This window comes from Hippocampus zosterae, chromosome 2 (genome assembly GCF_025434085.1).
Source record: "Hippocampus zosterae strain Florida chromosome 2, ASM2543408v3, whole genome shotgun sequence".
NCBI classification, from domain to species: Eukaryota; Metazoa; Chordata; class Actinopteri; order Syngnathiformes; family Syngnathidae; genus Hippocampus; species Hippocampus zosterae.
The window spans coordinates 11,000,550-11,024,520 of NC_067452.1; the positions used below are offsets into that span (position 1 = coordinate 11,000,550).

At 41.8% G+C, this 23,971-nt stretch overlaps 2 protein-coding genes across 2 annotated transcripts in view; one reads left to right on the plus strand and one right to left on the minus strand.

Moving 5' to 3' along the window:
• slc9a8 (solute carrier family 9 member 8) overlaps positions 1-19,595 on the minus strand; it is a 35,848-nt gene extending 16,253 nt beyond the window's left edge. Inside the window, exons 1-4 of the mRNA XM_052056498.1 lie at positions 19,245-19,595; positions 17,659-17,840; positions 14,664-14,744; positions 7,563-7,621 (exon numbers count right to left, since the gene is read on the minus strand). Coding sequence (XP_051912458.1) covers positions 7,563-7,621; positions 14,664-14,744; positions 17,659-17,840; positions 19,245-19,480 — 558 coding nt within the window. The 5' untranslated portion in view covers positions 19,481-19,595. The remainder of the gene's footprint in view (positions 1-7,562; positions 7,622-14,663; positions 14,745-17,658; positions 17,841-19,244) is intronic.
• Positions 19,596-20,157: 562 nt separating this feature from the next.
• Positions 20,158-23,971, plus strand: part of b4galt5 (UDP-Gal:betaGlcNAc beta 1,4- galactosyltransferase, polypeptide 5) — a 44,965-nt gene continuing 41,151 nt past the window's right edge. Inside the window, exon 1 of the mRNA XM_052056828.1 lies at positions 20,158-20,859. Within this exon, the coding sequence (XP_051912788.1) occupies positions 20,754-20,859 (106 nt within the window). The 5' untranslated portion in view covers positions 20,158-20,753. The remainder of the gene's footprint in view (positions 20,860-23,971) is intronic.

Consider the following 23,971-nt stretch of genomic DNA (forward strand, 5'->3'; position numbering starts at 1 on the left):
AACACAAATCTATAGTAGTCTAAATACAAGCTGTTTAAAAGGAGGTCAATCATAGGGTCTGCATACAGAGAATGTGTGGTGGTGGTGGGGGGGGGGGGGGGGGGGGGGAAGAGACGCCTCTTTTGCATAGTTCCTCACTCTGATGTAAGCGAAAAGAGCCTGTTCAGAAATTCGGCTAAGTTGCTGCTCTACCGGAACTGCCTTTCAGGGGAAGCGAAAGGTCAAACGTGAATATTAACATCTGAGACTGAGGATGGTAGGTCATGCATGCACAGTGGCTTGATAACCATGTGCCTCTGCATGAGTGCACAAGTTAAACAGTAAAACAAAAGAATGAGTATTGTGGAGTGACTAAGCGCACCACACAGTAAGTCAAAATGTATTTAATTAGATAGATTTTTTTGTAACAATATGCACAATTTTATTTACTGCCCCAGGAATGTGTTTATTATATATTTTTATACAATGTGTTTAATGCACAGCATGTTTGCACTGAGGATTGAGAGGCAGAAATTTCATCTATGTTGCATGTCATACATAAATCATATTTGACAGAATCAGAATCAGAATCAGAATCATCTTTATTGGCCAAGTATGTAGAACACACAAGGAATTTGTCTCCGGTATAACACGCTGCACTAGTATCATCGTAAACAACAAAATCATTGAACCATTTTAGAGTATACCAGTAAAGATGACCTTCAACCTTGAAGGGACACTGTCACAAAAACAAAACCCCTTCATATCAATATCAATCGTTTAAAAAGTTAGTGAGGAGATACTGTATATGATCGACGCACCTGTTATGAACCTTTCATTCACCATGTGCTATGATGAATAACTTTTGTAAATATATAACCATTATATACATATTCAAATTTACTTTCATTTTGCTTTGTTTTACTCTGCTGTCTGCAGCCAGATCATCAATGAAAACTATGGTATAAACCGTGGTGTTCATCAAATAGTTCGATTTTTTTCGATGCATCAATGGATGCTATTTTCTTAACATTACGGTGCGAGCATGCAACTGTAACACAGAAAACGCGGTTTAAACTGTCGTCGCAGATCGCGGCCGCCGCCATGTTTCAATGTTGTTGACAGATGACAGGGCAAGCGACGCACGCGCTCAACTTGAATATCACGAGAGTGTGCACCGATGTAAACCCTCTACACAAAAATGTAGAGGCTTGTTTGAAAAAATGCCGACCATGAAGTTTATTTTCAACGTAGAAATTCTTAGTCGGTCGGGTTGACGGAAACGCACGACTTTTTTTTCTACGCCTTATAGGGCACATAGAATAGAAGCTAAAATAGTGGCTGTGGTTGCATTATGCATCGCCTAGATGGAGCTACGCTAAAGGTGATAAAATACAGATTTATTTCTATAGAGCTTTGTTTCACAACCGCTGCAGCTGTAACAATAATAATAATAATAATTCATTCATTCATTCATCTTCCGAGCCGCTTGATCATCACGAGGGTCGCGGGGGGTGCTGGAGCCTATCCCAGCTGTCTTCGGGCAGTAGGCGGGGGACACCCTGAATCGGTTGCCAGCCAATCGCAGGGCACACAGAAACGAACAACCATCCGCACTCACACTCACACCTAGGGACAATTTAGAGCGTCCAATCAGCCTGCCATGCATGTTTTTTGGAATGTGGGAGGAAACCGGAGCACCCGGAGAAAACCCACGCAGGCCCGGGGAGAACATGCAAACTCCACACAGGGAGGCCGGAGCTGGAATCGAACCCGGTACCTCTGCACTGTGAAGCCGACGTGCTAACCACTGGACTACCGGGCCGCCCATAATAATAATACATTTCATTTATAAGCACCTTTCAAAACACTCAGGGACACTACAATCAAACCAAGAATAATAAAACCACAGATAACATTATAAATATATAAAAGGAGAGATGAATTTAAACTGACACAAAGCGCTTTACAGAACATTTTAAAATACTACAGCAAAGAAAGTAGAAAATTGATCCATAAATAAAGCACATCAGATTCCCAGGCACTGTCGGCTTTTGAGAAAAATTGAATGCTTTTAGATGTGTGTGCAGGTAGTGTGGAAAATACGGTGCATAAAAGGTAAAAACAATCGGCAAATATCGACTATTTGGCCCCTGTTCGCAGGGACAAAATCGGCTGATTTAATCAGTCAACCAATTGATTTGTTGGGCCCTAAAAATACACTTGAAAAAGAAGACAATTAAAAGAAAACTTCAATGATGATTATACTTATGACTGTGCCACAACAGAAAGATGTGAGCAGAATGATGAATGGAGATGAGACATACTGTATTTGCTTAGTTTCCACTGAGGTTTGACTGTGACCGCACTTGATGAGCAAAAAGGGCCCTGAAACCACAATTAATCGCTCTGCCTGTGTTGGTCTCATTTCTTGGTGTGAAGAGAGTGAATCAAATAAAAGTCTGTGGTGCCCTTTTGAGTGTCAAAACACACCACAATAATCACAGAGAAAACCCATGAGCCCATCACAAAGAGACCACTAAACTAGGAGACAGGAGATTGTACTCACTCGCGGAGCTTGATGTATGTGCTTTGACAGCTTTCAGAGATTAAGCATCTTTCTAGTTTTTCAGAATGACTTTATTCAGAATCCAAAAGAATGGAAAAATATTTCTTCTCTTCTATGCACACAAGTGCAGGTAGTTTGCAGGAAAGGGCAACAAAATCAGATTGGTGGTGAAAGGCAAGGCCAAAGCCTTGAATGCCAGGATGCGTCTGCCTCGGGGGTCTGTACACCCTTGCTGGTTTGTGAAGCAATGCTGAAAGCCTGATAGACTTGGAAAATGGGCCAATTTTGGAAACATGCTTTCTGAGGGTGTGAGCGAGAGGGGGATGGAGAGGGAGAGAGAGAAGACGAGAAAGTGTCTCCCGATAACTAGAAGCATAAAGGAGCGGCCTGTTTGAGCCCTCATTAAAAACATATTCAATAAAAAATTGAATGAAAGGAACAGATTGTTTCCGCTAAATATAACGGTAAAAAACTATTCACTACTTGGCAACATTTTAAAAGACTTTGGAGATACCGTGACATGAGTTTGTGTTCCTTGAGAACGCTCATAAATCAAAACACTCAATTTGTGAGCAGCTTTCCCAGTTCTGCCGAGTGTGTGATCGATACAGATGTCAAAATCAGTCGGCGGCTGTACCTGGAGTTGGACAAAGACAACATCACGGAAATTCGGGATTTCCAAGAAGAGCTATCACCCACCCAAGACCTGATTGAATTGGAGAACCAGATAATGCAGGGCAACAAATCCACAGCAGATCCAGAAGAAAGGCATTTCACAACCAAAGGCTGAACTGAGGCCTTTTCACTTCAAGACCAGGCCGAGTTGCGGTTCGAGGCAGAGGATCCCAATATGAACGATTTCAAAAAATTTCAAGTGGAGTGATGGATTAGTGTATGGTGAGATCTGGGAGGAAAAGAGGAAGATTTCCTACCAGCGAGTACTTCACCAAGGTGGAGAGGCCAGTAGAACCTGCACAAGCATCCTCAGCCATATCTCTTACAGCCTCCCCTCCTTCTTCTCAATCCACCCAGTAGCAATGGTAAGTGCAGTGTCTCTTTTTAAATGTGTTCTAGTTTTTTGTTATACAAAATACTTTGACGTAAATTTCAAATTTAACGGTGAAATCTGACTTAGGAGGAAATTGGGGTTAGGTCACAGTCATCGGATTGGTACTTGTTTGTAAACTGAAGACTCCCTGTCCTAAGGTAAAGGTATGGTTATTTTTGGTGTGCGTAGTTATGCCTGAAAACAAGAGAAGGACGAAAGGATGACATTGCAACGTCCTTGCCTAATGCACTTAAATCAGTCATTAAATTGTCAGCGGAGGAAGCACAAACAAACTGCAGAAGCGCTTTCTGCAGCCCAACAGCATGTTCCAGCCTGATTGCTCAACACAAGTGAGTTCTTTTACACCAGGGGTGCCAAACCTTTTTGGATCAAAGATCTACTTTTCGATCAACTAACCTCAACCTCAACCCTTACCGGCACGTGCGCACGCACACACACACGCACACCATGATGAGAAACAGCCTGGAAAATGAGGCATGCGACGCACTTTTGCAGCCTGTTAACTATCGTAGCTCACACGTACCATTTTAAAGTGCTTCCCTGGGCCCTCCTAGATTCCTATTCTTTGCCCATGCCTTCTGTGAATTGTACACGAAGCAAACTCTGAATGAGAATAATCATAGAAAAGATAGAGCACAACAGTTCTGTTCACAAGCTGCAATTGCAGACTGCTGAGAGCTAACAACACCCGGTGACGAAATCACGCGCCACCGTAAATTCAAGATTTACCTACTTTATTTTATTTTTTAAAATATTTTCTTGGTGAAAATGAGACTGATAAGATGATTAGGGTGCAGTGTACATTAACACAAAAATATATATTACTAACATGTACTAAGACACACAAATGGTTGTTTGTTTTTTTTTCTCCTCGACACTCCTCGGATCTACATCGGACCTGTCTTAGATCTACCTACCGGTAGATCAGGATCGACCTAATGGGCACCCCTGTTTTACAGTAAACAATTGTTGAAAAAATGTCTGAGAGTATAAGAATGATTTGTTCTTTTTGGGGGGGTTATTTATTTACATTCATGTCATAGTTACATGACAGGTGGCACAGTGGTTGACTGGTTAGCACGTCAGCCTCAAAATGCAGAGGTGTAAGGTTGGATCCTGGCTCTGGCCTTCTTGTGTGGAATTTGCATGTTCTCCCCGTGCCTGCGTGGGTTTTCTTTGGGTACTCCGGTTTCCTCCCACATTCCAAAAACATGCATAATGGAACACTCGAAATTGCCCCTAGGTGTGAGTGTGGATGGTTGTTTGTCTGTGTGTGCCCTGCGAGTGGTTGGCAACCGGTTCAGGGTGTCCCTCCCCTACTGCACAAAGATAGTTGCAAGACAACACATTTCTTTAAAAAAAGGCTGCAAGTTTGATATATTTTCCCTAAACAAAAAAAAAAAAGAAATAAGGGACCAGATCGATTAAGTATTGTAAAGAATTGTAGTATGAATAAAATCTTATCAATACCAATCCCTCCATACGGATAAAGAGTACTGTACCATCGACACAGCTCCTCTCTAGATTTTTGAGGACAGCAATAATATTAATCGTTCTTTGTAGAGGATATAGAATACATCGTGTGACTATTACATTGTCTATGTGCTTTGTTGTTAAATGTTCAGATGCTTAAAGGGGAACAACGCTGCCACAAAGATGCACATTGTTGTAATGTTAGCTCATGTACCAAAATAAATTCCATTTTGTTTACGAGGTAATATTTTTGGGAGGTTCTGAACACACTTTCTGAGGAGATAAAGAGCACCAAGGGCTCACGTTACTGGGGTCAATGACTACACTGAACCCGAAGCGGCCCAAAGGGGGACGGGAGGGGGGACGACATACAATGGCTCCCTGTGTGTACAAAACATTGACATAACCTGTCCCCTCCCTTCCCTCTTTTCTCCGTATTTCTCTCTCTCCTCTTCATTCATTCATTCATTCATTCATTCATTCATTCTTCACTCGATGGTAGAGAATGAGGAATGTTAATTAAAGGCTCCAAGTTCCACAAGAAAGACAACAGGTGGTACAGGCAAGGCTCTAAGAGAGAATGAGTGAGCAACAAACAGGCGTGAGCAGTTATGGGGTAGAAATCTATGCTTCATGACAAACACTAACAAGGGCAGAAGAGAAATGGACAGAAAAAAAATGGGGGTGCAACATGCCACTGCACGCAGAAACACAAATTCTAACCCAATTACAATTAATCTGGGAAATTGTGTTTTAGCAAATAATCACGAACTTAAAATTTGATGACTGCGACACGTTTCCATAATATTGAGACAGGTGGTGAAAAAAAAGACAAAGAAAGTTGAGGAATGCGCACCAAACATCCTTTGAAACATCTCACAAGTGAACAGGCTAACTGGGAAACAGGTGGGTGCCATGATTGTGTAGAAAAGGAAAACAGATGGGGAGAGGATCACCTCTTTGTGGGCAACTGCGTGAAAAAAGGGCCAAACTGTTCCCCAATGTACAATTGCAAGGAATTTAGGGATTTCATCATCTGCAGTCGAAAATATCATCAAAAGGTTCAGAGCATCGGGAGAAATCACTGGACGTAAGCGGCAAGACCAAAAATCCATCGTTGAATGCCCGTAACCTTCGATACCGCAAAACAGCACTGCAACAAATACAAACATTCATGTGTCAAGGATAGATTTTGGAGAGAAAGTCAGGGAGGCCAGACTGAGATGGTTTGGACATGTCCAAAGGAGAGAGCGTGAATAGATTGGTCAAAGAATGCTGAGGCTCGAACTACCAGGCAGGAGGCCGAGGTGAAGGACCAAAGAGGAGGTTTATGGATGTAGTCAAAGAGGACATGAAGGGAGCTGATGTGAGAGAAGTAGATCCACAAAACAGGGTTAGATGGAGGCAACTGATTCGATGTGGCGACCACTGATGGGAAAAGTCGAAATGAAATGAAGAATGTGTAAAGGATATCATCACATGGGTTAAAAAAAAACACTTCAGACAACCAATGTCAGTAAATACAGTTCAACGCTACATCCGTTAAGTGCAACTTCAAATTCTATGATGAAAAACAAAAGGCATTTATCAATAACTCCCAGCAATGTCGCTGGCTTCTCATCTCAGATGAACTGCTGCAAAGCGGAAAAGTGGTCTGTGGTCTGACGAGTCCACATTTGAAATTGTAGATGTCATGTCCTCCAGGCCAAAGAGGAAAAGAATTAACATAACTAACAACTGTCATAGACGCAAAATTCAAAAGCAAGCATCTGTGATGGTATGGGGCTTTGTTTGTGCCAATGGCATGGGTGAGTGACACATCTGTGAGTGCACCATTAATGCTGAAATGTACTTACAGGTTTTGGAAAAATATATGCTACCGTCCAAGCAACATCTTTTTTTCATGGATGCCCATGCTTATTTCAGCAAGACATATCCAAACCACATTCTGCACGTGTTACAATAGCGAGGCTTCATAGAAAGTGTGCAGGTATCTAGACTGGCCGCCCTGCAGTCCAGACATGCCTCACAATGAAAATGTGTGGCGCATTCGGAAGCTTAAAATACGATAAAAGAGACCCCAGAATGTTGAACAGCTGAAGCTGTACATCAAGCAAGAATAGCAAAGAATTCCACCTACAAAGCTTCACCAATTACTGTCCTCAGTTCCCAAACGTTGGTTGAACGGAAAAGGCGAGGTAACACAATGGAAAATATAACTCTGTGCGAGCTTTTTTGGAACCCGTTTAAGCCATAAAATTCTAAATTAATGATCATTTGCTAAAAACAATGATGTTTACCAGATCGAACATTAAAATATCTTGTCTTTGGGGTGTATTCAATTAAACACAGGTTTAACATGATTTGCAAATCATTGTATTGCATTGCATTTTTATTTATGTTTAACACAACGTCCCAACATCATTGGAATTGGTATTGTACAAGAAACAACAAACATGAGTCAAACCGTACCTTCCAGTTGGCCAATTCTTGGAACTCAATGATCTTAATAAATCCTCCCATTAGAATCCCTAAAAGAAACATAGAGACAAGAGAATAAAATACTGTACCACTTTTGATATATAAAAACTAGAGCTGTCAAACGATTAAAATACTTAATCTAATTAGAAATGCAACTGTCATAATTAACTCAAATGAACAAAAAAATTAATCGTTATTACTCACACATTTTTTATCGTTTCTGAATTTCCTTTTACATTTTTTGTCCTATTTTTCCCCAGTTTAATGCTCTCAACAACTTGGAATCATGAATCAGTTTTCTATGTGCCAAATGCAAATATTTACTGAAATTTAAATTTTCAATTTTACATGAACATTTTACACATGGAGCAGCTGTTCACACATTATCACTCACACAATATTACTGTCCATCAACAACTATAATATTTTGTCACACAACAGCTGCTTTAACAGCTTTTTTTAATTAAATCAAAACAGAGCAATATAACATTATAAAGTGCACATCTAAGGTAAACTAGTATTTAGCCTATAGTGGATTTAAACCATGGTTGCATACTTCATTTTTCTCAAGTTTGCTTTGAACACAGCAGCTGTTTCTGTATGTTTGTTGGAGAATAACGAGACCCCGGACACCAGTGTTCGTTATGTGCCGCTGTATTCAAAACTGCCGGCTGTACAAACAGGCGCAAGCACTTCCCCCGTGCTGCTGGGGCAAACCATTCTGAAAGGAGGGGGGCTATGTTGATTGTGTTAGTCCTTCTTGCGCGGAAGTCTCTCTACGGTTTTTGTGTCTACCTCATTTCGTATGACGACACTTCGTTCGATGACAACACTGGAGACATTTGATTTTCGCAAGGTCGCTACAACAGCAGCGCGCTGTCACTGTCAGACGAATACAGAGAAGCTCCACCCGCTCTATTTATGTGGACACGGAACGCTGTAACCTTCCACACAAAATAGTTCCAAACAAGTAACAATCGCGTCAGTGGCATACTTCGTATACCTGTATGATACACAGAGAGAGAAGAACAGGTAACTTTGGTCTTGTCAGTGGAGCAATCTGGCAACTTTTTAAAAGTAAACTTTCCATTCATAAACTCTTCAAGTATCAGTTTTCGGTGTCTCGCGCTGTGGTGCCTGGCAAAACAGACATGCGCGTGGACTTCTGCAGCGCGCTTGTTTTGTGTATTTATAGAGCAACGTAACATCCGCTTGTGACACGTGCCACGTTAATCTCGCGAGAAAAAAATTAATCCCGTTAAAATTCATTTAAATTAATGCCAATAAAAACGCGCTAAACTGACAGCTCTAATAAAAACATTTAATTCCAAACACAATGGAGATCAAAGACAAAATGGAGGCAAGTTGTCCGTTTAGAGCATGGGTCCCCAACCTTTTTTGCCCCACGGACCGCTTTATGTCAGACAATATTTTCAGGGACCGGCATTTAAGGTGTGGCAGAAATAATACAGTGCACTCCGCTTAATAGAACACCGGTTAATAGAATAATCCACTTACCGTATTTTCACGACTATAAGGCGCTATTAAAAGTCTAAAATTTTCTCCAAAATGGACAGTACGCCTTATAATGCGATGCGTCTTTTCTATGAGCCGAGTTCCAAAATCTGGCTGAGACCCGACATGCTGTTTATATAGAGAAAAGGCGGAAGTGAGGTCGGCCAATCAGTGAAGTGCGGGGAATCGGTCGGCCAATCAGTGAAGTGCGTCCGCGCACTTATATTTACATATCTCTCTCTCCATAATTTACATATATGAAGAGAGGTGGACGTGAGGGAGGACAGGCACGCAGGGGGTGGGTCCGGCAATGAGTGAAGGGTGGGCGTGTAAGGCACGCCTCTAGCAGGTACCAGCACATGTATAAAATGTGAGTGTGTGCATTATTGCAAAACAACTTCGGTTTTGGTTTTCAAGAACCCCCGAAAATGAGTTCCACAAAGAGACACGCCTACGAAGCGCAATTCAAGCTCCAAGCCATCGGTTATGCAGTGAAACACGGGAATCGAGCAGCCGCCAGAGAATTTAATATCAACGAATCCATGGTTCGCAAATGGAGGAAGCAGGAGAACGAGCTTCGCCAAGTCAAAAAGACCAAGCGCAGTTTCCGTGGAAATAAGGCGAGGTGGCCAGAGTTGGAAGACCAACTGGAGCGGTGGATTCTTGATCAAAGAGCAGCCGGCAGAAGCGTCTCCACGGTCACCATTCGACTAAGGGCGAAAACGTTAGCCGAAGAATTGAAAATTGAACATTTTCAAGGAGGTCCGTCTTGGTGCTTTCGCTTTATGAAACGGCGCCATCTATCTATGAGAGTGAAGACGACCGTGGCTCAGCAACTTCCAGCGGACTACAAAGAAAAGCTGGCCGTTTTCCGCACCTACTGCAGTAAAAAGATTGTCGACAAACGCATCCAGCCTAACCACATTACCAACATGGACGAGGTCCCGCTGACTTTCGACATCCCGGTGAACCACACTGTGGAGAAGAAGGGGACCAGCACGGTTGCGATACGCACAACGGGGCACGAGAAGTCAGCTTTCACTGTCGTTCTTGCTTGTCATGCTAACGGACAGAAACTGCCACCTATGGTGATTTTCAAGCGAAAGACGCTGCCGAAAGAAAAGTTTCCAGCCGGCGTCATCGTGAAAGCAAACCAAAAGGGCTGGATGGACGAGGAGAAAATGAGAGAGTGGCTAAGTGAGGTGTATGTTAAGAGACCGGATGGCTTTTTCCATGCCTCGCCGTCACTCTTGATTTGCGACTCCATGCGTGCCCATCTCACACCAGCGGTGAAAGACAAAGTCAAGCAAATGAACTCCGAGCTTGCCGTCATTCCCGGAGGCTTGACGAAAGAACTCCAACCGCTGGACATCGGCATCAACCGGGCGTTCAAGGTGAAGTTGCGAGCGGCATGGGAAAAATGGATGATCGATGGCGAACACAGCTTCACGAAGAGTGGGAGGCAGCGCCGGGCTAGTTACGCCAAGATCTGTGAATGGATTGTAGCTGCTTGGACGAACGTTGCTCCTAGTACAGTTGTTCGAGCTTTTGGCAAAGCCGGCATCATTTCCGTGGAGCCACATGACGACGAGAGTGACTCTGACAACGAGGGGGAACCCGGCGGTTTGAATGGATTACCGATACTTGCACAATTGTTTAATTCGGACACAGAAGATGACGACTTTGATGGCTTTCTGAGTGATGCTTGAGCAAAAAACGTGAGTACCTTGTAAATAAAATACACCCGAACTCAGTTCTGCTTTCGTTGCCTTTTTAAAAACGTGTTTTAGCTTCGAGCTTCAGTGTGTGCTTCAAGCTAACGTGTTAGCGAACGTGTTAGCATGCATGCATGCCGTATGTTTAAGCGTATGTTTTACCACTTTAAAACTGCGCCTATTCGTGCGGTGCGTCCTGTATATGTGTAAAATACAGAAATGTCACCCATTAATGAGACTGCGGCCATTGGTACGGTGCGCCGAATAGTCGTGAAAATACGGTAATAGAGCAAAAGGCTCTGGAACGGATTTGCCTAATGCAATTTCCTATAAAGATACTCCGCTTAGTAGAACAGATCTCCGCTTAATAGAACAGGCCGTAAGCAATGAACATTGTAAACTAGTGGTTTTCGAAGTGTAGCTATCGCGATACTGTACCACTATCGCGAGAAAACGCGGTAGTTCTAGCCGTATACAGTAACAGGTAGCACGCGTCACTCCACACATAGACACACGCACGTCACAATGGCTTCAACTTCATTCAAGAGACGAGGGCTATCACCTGCGGATAAGAAGGACATACTCAGACGATACGATGCATTGCTGGATTCTCAGAAGGTACGCCCGCGGTTTCCAGGACTTCCCTCTTATCCAGTGCATTGAGAGGGAAGTCAACCGCAAAATTACGGACTCCTGTTTCCAGACAAAAGTAACGAAATTTTTCTCTTGATTTGAGATGTTTGACCGAAGTTGATTAAAGTTGTTGTTTTGTTGTTTGATTAAAGATATGGACGTCCACAGTCGAAATATCTCTTCTAACTCGTCAGCAGGGGTTTTTCTGCGTGCATAACTTGGTCGTCGACGTGTCTGAAGGTGTACCTAATAAAGTGTCTCCGGTTAATAGAAACCCCGCTTAGTAGAACAGAAGCGCTTCGGCCCAATGGTGTTCTATTAAGCGGAGTGCACTGTACAACAAAATAATATGCTATGAGCTGCATGAAAACTGTGGCGTTTTCGAAATGTAATAACAATAAAGAAGGAACGTATAATCCGGCCGCAACACTCTGATCGCGTTAGTAATGTTTAATGCATTCAAAATACGATACAATGCAAAAAAGTGCAAGAAAATAACGACTCACCACAGCCCGAGCTTGATTTTCTGCAACCAGACGGTCCCATATCGTAGTAATAGGAAACAATGACACATCAAGTGTGTGTTTTATGTCCAGTCTACTTCGTAATTTTGTTTTAGTCGCCGTTGCTGCAGAAAACCCCCGCCACACACAGGTAGCATGTGGGAAATAGCAACGGTGCTATTGTGGCGATCTCGGAATATTCAGCCATAACTTTAATCCAGTTGTCTCGAACATCCTTTTAAGGCCGCCGTCATTTGCGATCTCCAAGAGTTTTTTAACTAATTTTTTAAAGTCTTTTTTTTGGTGTAATCGGTCACGTGACGCAGAAGCGTGGTTTGACGCGTGTCAAGCGTGACAGAGACGGATGTAACGGAGAATCCGGTCATTTTTCTAACTAAAACATCTTTCGTATTCCTAAATAAATAAAATGGAATTAAGGCAAGTTCTTTCTGTGCGGCCCGGCACCAAATGCCCTGCGGTTGGGGACCCCTGGTTTAGAGGTTAAAATAATGGACTCCTCGTACAACATGTTGAATTAAGTTACTGACTATTATATACTCCAAATAGTGTCCCAACACGCTTTAACACTCATGCAAATGGGAATGCAAACAGGGTGCGTGCTCTCAGTTAACCACATGGCCAATGAGTTGAAAGAGGGAGTGGTGAAGTAACTATTACTCATATTCTCCACTGGCAAAGGGCCAAGTCGTCCGTCAAAATTGCCCTGGGAAATCCTGCCTTAAAAGCTATAAAGTACCGATGTCCCATAAGAACCTTAATGAAATTACAGTAACATACTGGGCTTAAAATTTCATACAAATGAGGCAGGAATTTTATTCTTAAAATATACCTGTATATGTATGATTGTAAGCCATTGCAACTTGATGTTTATCGCATCAAAATCAAGATATGAACATTCAAGATATTAATATCTAAATGAGGACAAGATTAGTCACGTGGCCTTGTCAGACATTTGCATTGCATGTAAATTTCATTTCAGCGAAACGCATTCTTCATTCATTTTCCGAATCGCTTTATCTTCACTAGGGTAGTGGGGGGTGCTGGAGCCTATCCCAGCTGTCTTCGGGCAGTAGGCGGGGGACACCCAAGCCGATTGTCAGCCAATCGCAGGGCACATGGAGACGAACAAGCATTCACGCTCACTCACACCTAGGGACAATTTGGAGTGTTCAATCAGCCTGCCATGCATGTTTTTGGAATGTGGGAGGAAACTGGAGGACCCGGAGAAAACCCTCGCATGCAAACTCCACACAGGAAGGCCGGAGCTAGAATTGAACCCGGTACATCTCCACTGTGAAGTCAACGTGCTAACCACTCGACTACCAGGCCGCCCTTGAAATACAATAATACTTCCGAATTTGGCGTTGATCGACAGATCAAAGAAGCAGATGGCAATCATCTTGCGGAGGGAGCGAGCGAGCGAGGGACACACAAAGTCGCTGTTGCCTAGACAGCACACACCAAAGAATACATTTCCATGTCTGCTGCCAAGTATATACGGACGATACGCATAGATTGTCTTTCATACTCAGAGCCCCTGCACTGGACATGAAGAGTTCAATGGCCTTGCCACTTGGTTTGTCATTGACCATTGACCATATTTATAATTTCAGAATTACCTATGGATAAAACAGCAGTTTGTCGTAAAAAGGAACAAGCGCCTTGCCGAAGGCACTATCCTATTTTGGTCACATCGTAACAAAAACTTATACAATATAACGTAACATATAATGTTTTTGTAGGCGGGGCTGAAATGCAGGGGGAGCTGAGGCCACCAATCAACGGCTCCCTTACTGATGAGAGTAAGGATGACTTACTGATGATGACTTGGCCCATTTCTTCCACTACAAATACAGTAAGCCTTAAAGTATGCCTACATAATGTCTTTACCATGTGCACATTACTACATACACATGTGGCAATAAACAAGACAGCGGCAAAACAAACGGAATCTCTTAACTCACTACTCTTAAGTGTAGCTAGGAGAGTTTTATCTTGTGTAGCCACATTGGCAAAGAAGGTTCATGACCCAGTGCAGACCCTGACAAAGATCTGTAAGAGAGCACTGGAAGAACAAGATAACAGGGAAACTATAAGTGTAAGCATCAAACTAGAGAGTTTCAGATCTACAGGCACGTTTGATGGATTGGGATGGCGAGAAGCAAAGCAGACAATTAGTGGATGACAGAGAAGAGATAAGGAAGGAAGAGTGGTGTCTCCCTGGTTTGTTCGCACATTGTTATCTCTCCTCAGCAGAGTCCTGCTCCAAACACTCCCACATCTCAATGCGATTGAGGGGCTTGGTGGGGACAAAAAAGGAAAAGACCTTTGGGGCAGATACAGATACGCCCCTGAGTTTGAGGGAGTGTATCTTAACAAAATTATCCAGAGGTCGATTGGACTTAGAGGTAGCACAACGCACCTGACAACACATCGCTTGGCACTTTTTGCTATGGGAAACTTACCGGTACTAAAACTTAGTGAAGGTCTTAATAGTGCATGTACTCTCTTTCAGCTCTGCTCTAGTCCCCTTCAGTTCCCGTAGGAAATTAGCTACAAACTCAATCCCCATCCACCTTCTATGTTTACCAGCAAATTTAGGTTTGTGTGGCTTTGCCAAGTGGCGCATTGTGTTTTCCACCTTAAAAAATAAACAGAGTTGAAAACAAGACAATTAGGAAAATGTTTTGACAAATTAAACTCACCAAGGGACACAACAGCAACACTTTCTGGAAGAAAATGTAGCTTGAACTTGATAAGCAGATGAACCAAGATGATGCAGGTACCTGTGGTAACAAGAATGAACAAAAGAGCACAGATTGAGTTCCAAGATGCTCCTCACAGAGATGGGGAAAAACATTATCGATCTCAATTATATGTATGAAATAAACATTAGTCAGCAAGTTTGACGTCATCGATTCACCTATAGGTACCAGGCGGTTGACATTTCATCAATTAGCTTCCTGGGTATTTCAAACTGGTCACATGATATTTGCCAAGAAGGAGAAGTCGTTGCGCGTCCGGATTCGCACCTCACTGGGCGGCCACACCCTAATGCATATCCTGCACTATACTGAAAAAGCTCAGTGCTGCAATGGCTTGCGTTTAGCACCCAAAAGAACATGCCGTACCTGAACACTGACTGATGTGTAATCCTGCATTAAACAATGTGGTGTATTATAGAAGAGGGGCTCGAAAACGTTTTTGTATGAAGTGGAGTTGTCCATAAAGGCCGTTAAAATGCATAACGCAGTCTATATCAATGCAAGTGGAACAGATCCAATCAAGTTTCTTTGGTGCATTCCCACGTGACAACGGCATGTATTTGCTGTGGACTCAAAAACACTCATTGTTAATAAGCAGTTAGATACATTAAATTGACCCAAACTAAAAGAGCTCTCTATGACTGAAAAATGTCTATTAACCAAAGATCAGAGTCAATAACAATGTGCAGATGGTTTAAAATCAAAACTACAAACTGAGCTAATGTCAACACAATAAACTGTATGTACACTGATACTTCAGTATAAAGGGTGTCCACAAAAACAAAAAAACAAACAAACATTGAGTTAAAACACATAACTGTAATATGGCACACTTTGGAGCAAAAGTCACATGATTTCATCATGTTGTATCGAGGGGAATTCCAGACAATAAATGCATGCCGTTATTTGAGTAAACATCGCTGCCTTTTTTTTGTACATACCGGTACTCAGTATAATGTGGAGCGGTCATGCATATCGCTTCAGTGATATATATTTCTACTTTGTGTTTTTCAGCTCAACCAGGGTTGCAGAAAGATAGTCTATGGTGCTTGCAGAACACCTGGTCGTCTTCGAGAAAAATCCTTCTGCTCCCCATGCCACAGGAAATTATAGGAAATCGTGCAAATGTAGAGACTAACTGAAAACTGTATTGAAGTTACGCCTTACAAAAATCATGTGTCTTTCAACCTTAAAGCCAAACGCAACTTTATTATTGATTATGGCATTACCTCATTGACACGATGATACCAAACCCAAACTATCAATGGCTTGAACATTTATACACGATTGGCACAGCTTCAGAAACTACTCGGTATTCTTAAGGAATCTTCCACAAGACTGACCGTGAACTCGGAAAGAAGCCGGAACCTGTTGCAGCAATGTAATAAGGCTAGGCGATTAATGGAAAAATAAAATAACGATCATTTTGATTGAGATTTAAATCACGATTAACATAATTATTATTGATTTCAAAACTTTGTATTGTTTTCAAAAACTAAAAAGCCCATTTACTATTACATGTTTAACACTTTATTCGTGAACACCTTATTCTTTTTGTCAAGTACAAAATGACCATGTTCATTCATTCATTCATCTTCCGAGCCGCTTGATCCTCACTAGGGTCGCGGGGGGTGCTGGAGCCTATCCCAGCTGTCTTCGGGCAGCAGGCGGGGGACACCCTGAATCGGTTGCCAACCAATAGCAGGGTTAATTTGTAAAATTCAAACTCATGCTGTGAGATCCACACTTTTGACACCTTGCATTTTTAGCACAATTGAAGCTGTGAATTCTCTCTTCATCGTACTTATTTTAACTTATGTTATTTTCACAAGTCCTTGGATTTACTGGGCTAACTATGGACCTCATGGGTTGTGCCATGTCATGTGAAAAATTGTGTTGGTATGACAATAAAAAAAAGTTTGCCTGCGAATATTCGTTATTGGAAAGACTATCATAACCCAAGTCGATACTGCACTCATTTCCTGTTAGCATGTCAATGGTACACTGTATTACATTAGCCCCAGCGATGTTCTAAAACAAAGCATATTTTGTATTCAAGTAAAAAATGCTTGTAATTATTTTTGTTGTGTGTTTAGTTTTAAAGTAAACTCCAACTAGGGTGTCATCAAACAGCTTGAAGCATGCTCAGGGACAGCAAAATCACATACAATACACGCTTGCCAAGCAAAACAATATGGTGTATACAGGATACTTTCACAACGTCGGGAACTGTTCCGTATGTAAATCTCTTTTCTTCAATTATAATGTTCTAAAGATTGAGAGAAGCTATAATTGAAATCCCGGATAAATTTTCAATTAATCATTTAGCGCTACAATGCAACCACTCTGCCAGTTGAAAAACTGTCACAAATCAAGGTCTGCCTGCAATGAGCGCTCACCAAAATATTTTGTCAGACAGTATGCACAACCAAATAAAAGTTTGCGCAGCCTTTCGGTGTTATAATTTAGAAATTTCCTGAATTGTGAATTAATATGATAACAATCGATAAGAAGTGTTGATTGAATTATTTGGTAAACACAAAAAATGTTAATCAAAACGGAATATGTTGAATAATCTACATTCTTCAAGATGGCATCTTTTTCCAGGATAACAGCTCTGCACAGAAAAGACATGGAGAAGCTGCGGCACTGGTCACAGAAGAATTTACTGTTGATGCGTTTTGACTCAAAGATTCTTCATCGGGCCCAAATTAGGGACAAGCCCAATTTCTCGATCAGCTCATTGCTTACCAATAACCAATCTATGTTAAGTGCATACAATTCCATTTGTACATTTCAGAGATCATATTATCCATGACAAACTGGATTCCATAATATTTTTGACCCTGTATGCTGCAAGTAAGTGCCGTACCCAACATCCTGTTTGGTCTTCCCTTGTTGCTTATGGAGATGAACTCAATGAAAGGCAACCTACCAATAACAAGAAGGCTGAAGAAAATGGTCAGCCCGTTGGACTGCTCTTCTTCTTGAGCCTGGACGCCTGTTTGCACGGGCAGAATGGCCTTGGGATTTGGGGGTGCTGGCATTGTTGGCTTGGTTGATGATGATGTGAAGTGGATGGACTCATTTGCGCGGTTATCTGTGTCATTAGTCTTGCTGAAAAGAAAAAGGCAGAACAGTTTGAGTGGTGGGTGAACAGTAACAAGTTAGTTTTACTCAAGAAACATTTCTTCAAAATTTTACCCGTTAGAGTCATTTTCATGCAACATACAGTACTTTCTACATTTCTTTGAGGATTTTTGCTACATAGAGACAATACTTCTACTAGGTGGCACTGAGCTACATTTCGATTGCTACTTATAGTTTTATCTGCAGGTATTTATTACTACTTGTGCACTCTATTTTGAGAGGTCAGACAGACTTGTGTCACATGACTGTTTCGCCAATCCAACATAACTACTAGTAATGTTTGACTCCATTTGAAAAAGAAAAAAACACCTCTGCTAGAGTGATAAACCATCTAAGTAGTTTGACTTGTATTGCTTACACAATGCCAAAGAGACGATACATTTCTGACTAGAGAAAGGAATTTAGTTTTGACACATGGCTAACCTGTTTTGGGAGTGCTATAAACTTTTGCGGGTGATCCATAGTGTTCCGATGAATCATGCAGATTATTTTGGGCAAAACCACTAAGTGAATACAGAGCAAAGCAATTAACAATGATCTTTGCTGTTTTGATGGTACTGACTCCAGGTTTGAAAAAAGATCTTGTTTTGAAGTGTGTGTGAACAGGTTTGGGAGAGACATGAGAGTTTGCTAATGAGCTGTACTGTTGTGCAATAATACAAGACTGTTTAGCCAAATGAGAGGTGGTAGTTTTAAGAATGTCATTTCTGATTCAAGAAATGAGCCAAATCAATGGAGGAAAATGTTACATTTCAATGTGCGTCAATTATACGCACATTTTGTCAAGTGCTGGGACAATCCCAATCCCAGGTGAAAAGTGGAGATGGATTTGACAGTAAATAAATCGCTTAAAGAAACTGGATAAATTGTTTCGCCTTCTGATCGGATTTGTGATTGGTTATTGATTTGAATTTGTATTTGTAAAACTGAACGGGGAAAATATACAGAATAGAAAGAATTCAGATTCTTTCTGAAAATTAAAGATTATTATATAGATTATATAAAGATTTATTATATAGATGGCAAATTAAAGATTTATACAGAATTTGAAGAAATATTTTATTATATTTTGAAGAAAATATTTCTTCAAATTCTGTATAAATTCATAACAGATTCAAATAGAACATGCAAATTCATTTTCTGTAATCAGATTCAGTGTTTCAAGTTTAGTGATTTAAATTCCAATATAAATTATTCAGATTCAGTTTTTGGTGGCACATATTTTTGCCCAAAAATTACATCTAACAATGACAAACGTACGTAGCCTTCGAGTGGTTTCGTCCATCCGGTATTCTTTTTTTTTCCTTAGCAACATATTGAGAGCTATAGGCTTCTCCACAAAGGACTTAAATTAAAACCATAAGATCAAACCTGACAGTCGGTATGTCTTCGGATCGGTCGAGTGAATCGCGTGCCTCTTCAGTGTCATGTTTGGTTGATGAAAGCCGGTTGTCAGAAAGAGCATAATCCTTATGGAAACCGTCCCTTCCCTCGTTATCTCGCTGCAACACATGCAAAGTCTTTACTGTCTCTGTTTTTACTGACATGCACGGGTAGGGAAACACAACTAATACCAACAACAGAACGTAAACTCTAGTATTTGCCATTATGTAAAAACATCAGTCCAAACAAGAAAACGAACGTTTGAACTCAAAAAGTGGAGCACTTCCATATCGACGACGCCATACCCGTTTCAATGTCAAAATTTAACTTCCGGAGTGTATGTTTCTGGGAGTAGTAGTTCTACGTATACACGCATGCGCAGCAAAGATCAATGTAGTTTAATTTGCGCTTCGCTGTTAAAAATTTGATTTCATGTGTTTATATATTAATTGAGGGTTAACATAAGTGGTTATGAGTTTCTTTGAATAAAAACATTGATGTTTCACGTAGTAGTTTTTAGTAAACAGACGCAATTTCCCAAAAGCCATTGCAACGGCGCCAGTTGTCAGGTGCCTTCCAAGTGTGTAACGCAATAAAGTGATGCTTTATGGAGGTAGGTAGCGGCACTTAAGAACCCTGCTACCAAATGGAGAGGGAATTTGAGGCTTTTCACAAAAGAAAGTCGTGAAGCAAAATGATGTGGCGTTTCGCGATACAGTCTTCGCATTTGGCGGTTTCCTTTCATAATTAACTCCAGAGCCCCGTTCGTTCATAGATGACGTCGTACGAGCCGTCCCCGAAGGCAATAACGAAAAATTTAAAAATAATAATTCGCGTGTCTGTGTCTGTTTCAATGCGAATATATGCCGCCAGAAACCAGACCCCCCCCCCCCCTCCCACACCCCACCCTCTCCTCCGTGTACTGTGGAAAGGCACGTTGCAGTGGTGCTCGGCGTCTACGCCCACTGAGGTGCCGCTGCTCATTTTCCTGCGGGAAACACTCATCACGGCACGGCAAGCAAGGAAAGGCAGACAGGCTAGAAGGCTGGGAAGGAAAGATCAGGCGCGTCCGAGTTCCATCAGCGACGTACATCGTGACAAATGATGGCCCAGCAGTGAAAAACGACAAGGCCGCCGGGTTGCTTCGCTCTGTCACCGCTAAAGCCCGTTGTTGTCGTGTGCGTGTGTATGTGATTTTATGATTTGCACCCCGGACTTTAGCCGCCATTAGAGCCGAAGCCACCCCATGCCAGAAATGGAATTCGTATGACTGGACTGATTACCGGAGGACCGCTCTTGTCAACCTGCCGAGGAAATCGACGTGAGCTTTTGTCGCCTGCTGCCTCGACGCTGCCGCAGACAGGCACGACCACACCGCTCGGATCGTTAAAAGCGTACCACTGTCCGAACCTTCGAGCACCTGGACACATCGAAACCTCTGCTGGCAGTGTATAGATAACGCGAACGTGCCACCGTGTGCTTCTTGCTGCCTGTATAATGTCGACACATTTGCGTTTCCGGAGAAGGTCATACCTTGGGCTTTTATTCCTCTTTTCGCTTTCAACCTCGGCACTGTATTTCATCTACTCCGCACCTGGTATCGGTAAGTCACATTAATTGTTTTTATATGTCATTATCTTGTTGTCTGGGATCGGCTGGTTAAGTCATGTGTGACAGCCGTTGGGAGTGGAGACATGCGCCTATATGGGCTGAGGCTCATCAGTTCCCAATCTCTCGACGATGATGATTCCCAACTGGATGGAGCTCAATTCCATTATGATAATGATGATAATGATAAAGTATCATAATGCATAGCTCACTGTGATTAATAGAACTACTGGCTACTGTAATCCGGGTCAAATTAGCAGGCCTAACTACTATGATTACACAGTTTAAAAATGCTTTTGCTTCAATTGTGAGGCCCACTCAACAGTCCAATTTGACCATGTGTGTATTGGGCAAATAACAACCGCAACCCACTGCTTATTGGTGTGCGAAGGGTTACGCCGTGAGTCATGGTGCTTGAAAAATGGTGCTTCTCAAACTAATTTCACTGTCAGTTTACTGACAGTCAAGTGATTCAGGCAACCAATCTCATCATTTTCAGCCAGGAAGTCATGTGCATGTGGGTCATCCCACGTTACTTATTTCTATCTTCCTTTGCTTGCCTCTTTTCAACGTGTGTGGAAACACCAGTGTCAGCCAAATCTCTTCCAATAACTGCATATCATCCATCCCTTTGATGAAGTCCTCTAATCTTCGGTCATGGTCCAGAATTTATCATTTGAGATATGAAGAGCCGATCCCAGTTGGTGGTGGAGGATTATTATCCAAGATGCAAGGCTGTCTAAGCTCAAAGGACAGATGCATGTACAGTGATCCCTCGCTCTAATGCGGTTCACTTTCCGCGGCTTCGCTGTTTAACATTTTTTTACTGCAGTTTTTTTTTTAATGCTTTGAAACAATGAATTGCGTTCTGCATCCTGATTGGCTAAGGCACTGACCAACGTGAACAGTCTCCGCACCTCGTCTCTGTACAGCTTGCTAAATTTACCGTTGCAAAATATTTGGTCTTTGGTTTCATTGTATAGTGACTGATGCTGGTCTGTCAAGGAGGGGAAGCTCAATTTCGGCCTACATCATAACATGTATCCGTTTATTTATACGTGAATTATACTCTCTGTTCCTTGTTTAAAAACCCCACCATAAGATCGGTGATTGGCTCATTTCGCTGTTAATCAAAAAGAAGATTCAGCCTCAGACAGATCATCCATCATCATCCAGCTTATAAACGCCCACTATCCATAGACTCCCAGAGACGCCGAGTGTCCACGTTGGACAAAACTGGCATTTATCCAATGACTCGTCTCATTTCAATGCATTGGGACAACCTACAATGAACTCTCGAGACGCCCAGCGTACGTGCGGTCGACGCTCAGCGTCCACACAGTTTAAAGCACAGTGAAGATACAGGAATGAATAAGAAGAGAGTCGTGTCGCAACCAGTAATAAGAAGCTGATTCGGAACAAAAGTTGGGCGCATTGTAGCACATATTTGGTCAATGACATGTCCACACAATTGTACGTACGCACATATATTTGATCACTTACCTTTTGACATTTTAGGGGAAGCTGAGCTTCCCTTGCAGTCTTAGAGCAATCGTCTCCGCATTGTATACAGTAAATATTCTCTAGTACGGACTCGTGTTTGCGCTGTCCAATTTGTCCTGATAACAGAAATTCCTCATTTGGGAGATGAGCATGGTACATGTCCTTTATGAACCTGCAAGTATGTTGACTAAATGCACGTGTAACAACACAATCAATAAAATACAAAACTATACTGTCCAAAAACTGTTTACATAACAAAAACTGCAATACAGGTGTATCCCAAAAAAAATCACAACAGTAAAATACATACAGTATTTTAATGTTTATTTTTTTCTGTCTTGGGGAAAAATGTGTATTTTGGATTGTTTTGTTGGATGCATTCTTTGGTTTATGACAATGTTTGCCTGCGTGTCATAGTTTTATTGCTAGTTGCAAGTAACTGTCCCGTTGATCACCGATATCTGGTAATTCTTGTGCATACTGAAGGATTTTTGTTGCCATTTGCATTGCTTCCTTGCTGGATGGTGGCTTGTCATCAGGAGTTGCATCGATGCCTTGTTTTTTTTAAAGTTTCGTCAATTTGCGTCTTTCCGACTCCAAGTGTCTCCGGGTCTTTTTAACTTTGTGTCCAGCCTCGCTCAAACGGATGCATTTCACTCGCTCCGCTCCAGTCGTTACAATTCTTCTACGTTTCGATGCGATGATCTACACGACGTAAGTGAATAAAGTTAAAATATTTCGCAATTACAGTAAAACGCACGCCAATAAAAAGTCGCTTACACGTCTTCGTTTCGAATCTGATGAATGAGAACGGCGAAGCGAACACGTTTCTTCGGTCATGTCGAGTGGGTGCTGCTTTTAAGCTGGTGCCACGTTCTCCAGGACGTAAGTGAATAAAGTTAAAATCATTCACAATTACAGTAAAACGCACACCAATAAAAAATCACTTACAAGTCGTCGTTTAGAATCTAATGATTGAAAAACGCGAAGTGAAAATTTGTTTTAGCGTTGTCTTTTCCGTCGCATCGGCTGGGCGTTGCGTGTATCCGGGTTACGGGTAGGGGAATTTCCGCTTCCGTAGTCAAAATGTTAATGCATAGGTTTTTATTCCGGGTGAGGGATATTGCTTTCCATAGAATTCCGGGGATGGGAATATTTACTGTACATAGTTCAGTATTGTATAATAACTAACTAAAATAAAAGCTGACTATCAAGTACCACGTACAACTTTTTTTGTCAAATGTCTGAAATTTCGTCCCTCTCACATTTTTTTGCTTTTTTTTTTTAATAAATCCTACTTCACGGATTTCACTTATCACTGTTTTTAGGGGATGACTGGGTTACACTCATACACTAAAACCTTTTGGTTCACTTGATCATTTTGTGTAAATTCTCATCTATAATGCTTCCACAAAGTACCAGTAGCAGAAACACTAGAAAAGTACAATGTACATGTGAGAGGCCTTTTCCATTTACTGCTTGAGTCAGCATCAGTTGGATATCCTGTTGTGCTGGCAGAACAAGGCACTCTTACTAAAGCCGGGCTGCTTTAGTTAGGTGTCATTCATTCTAAATGAACCTGCAAAAAAAATTGATGGTGACCA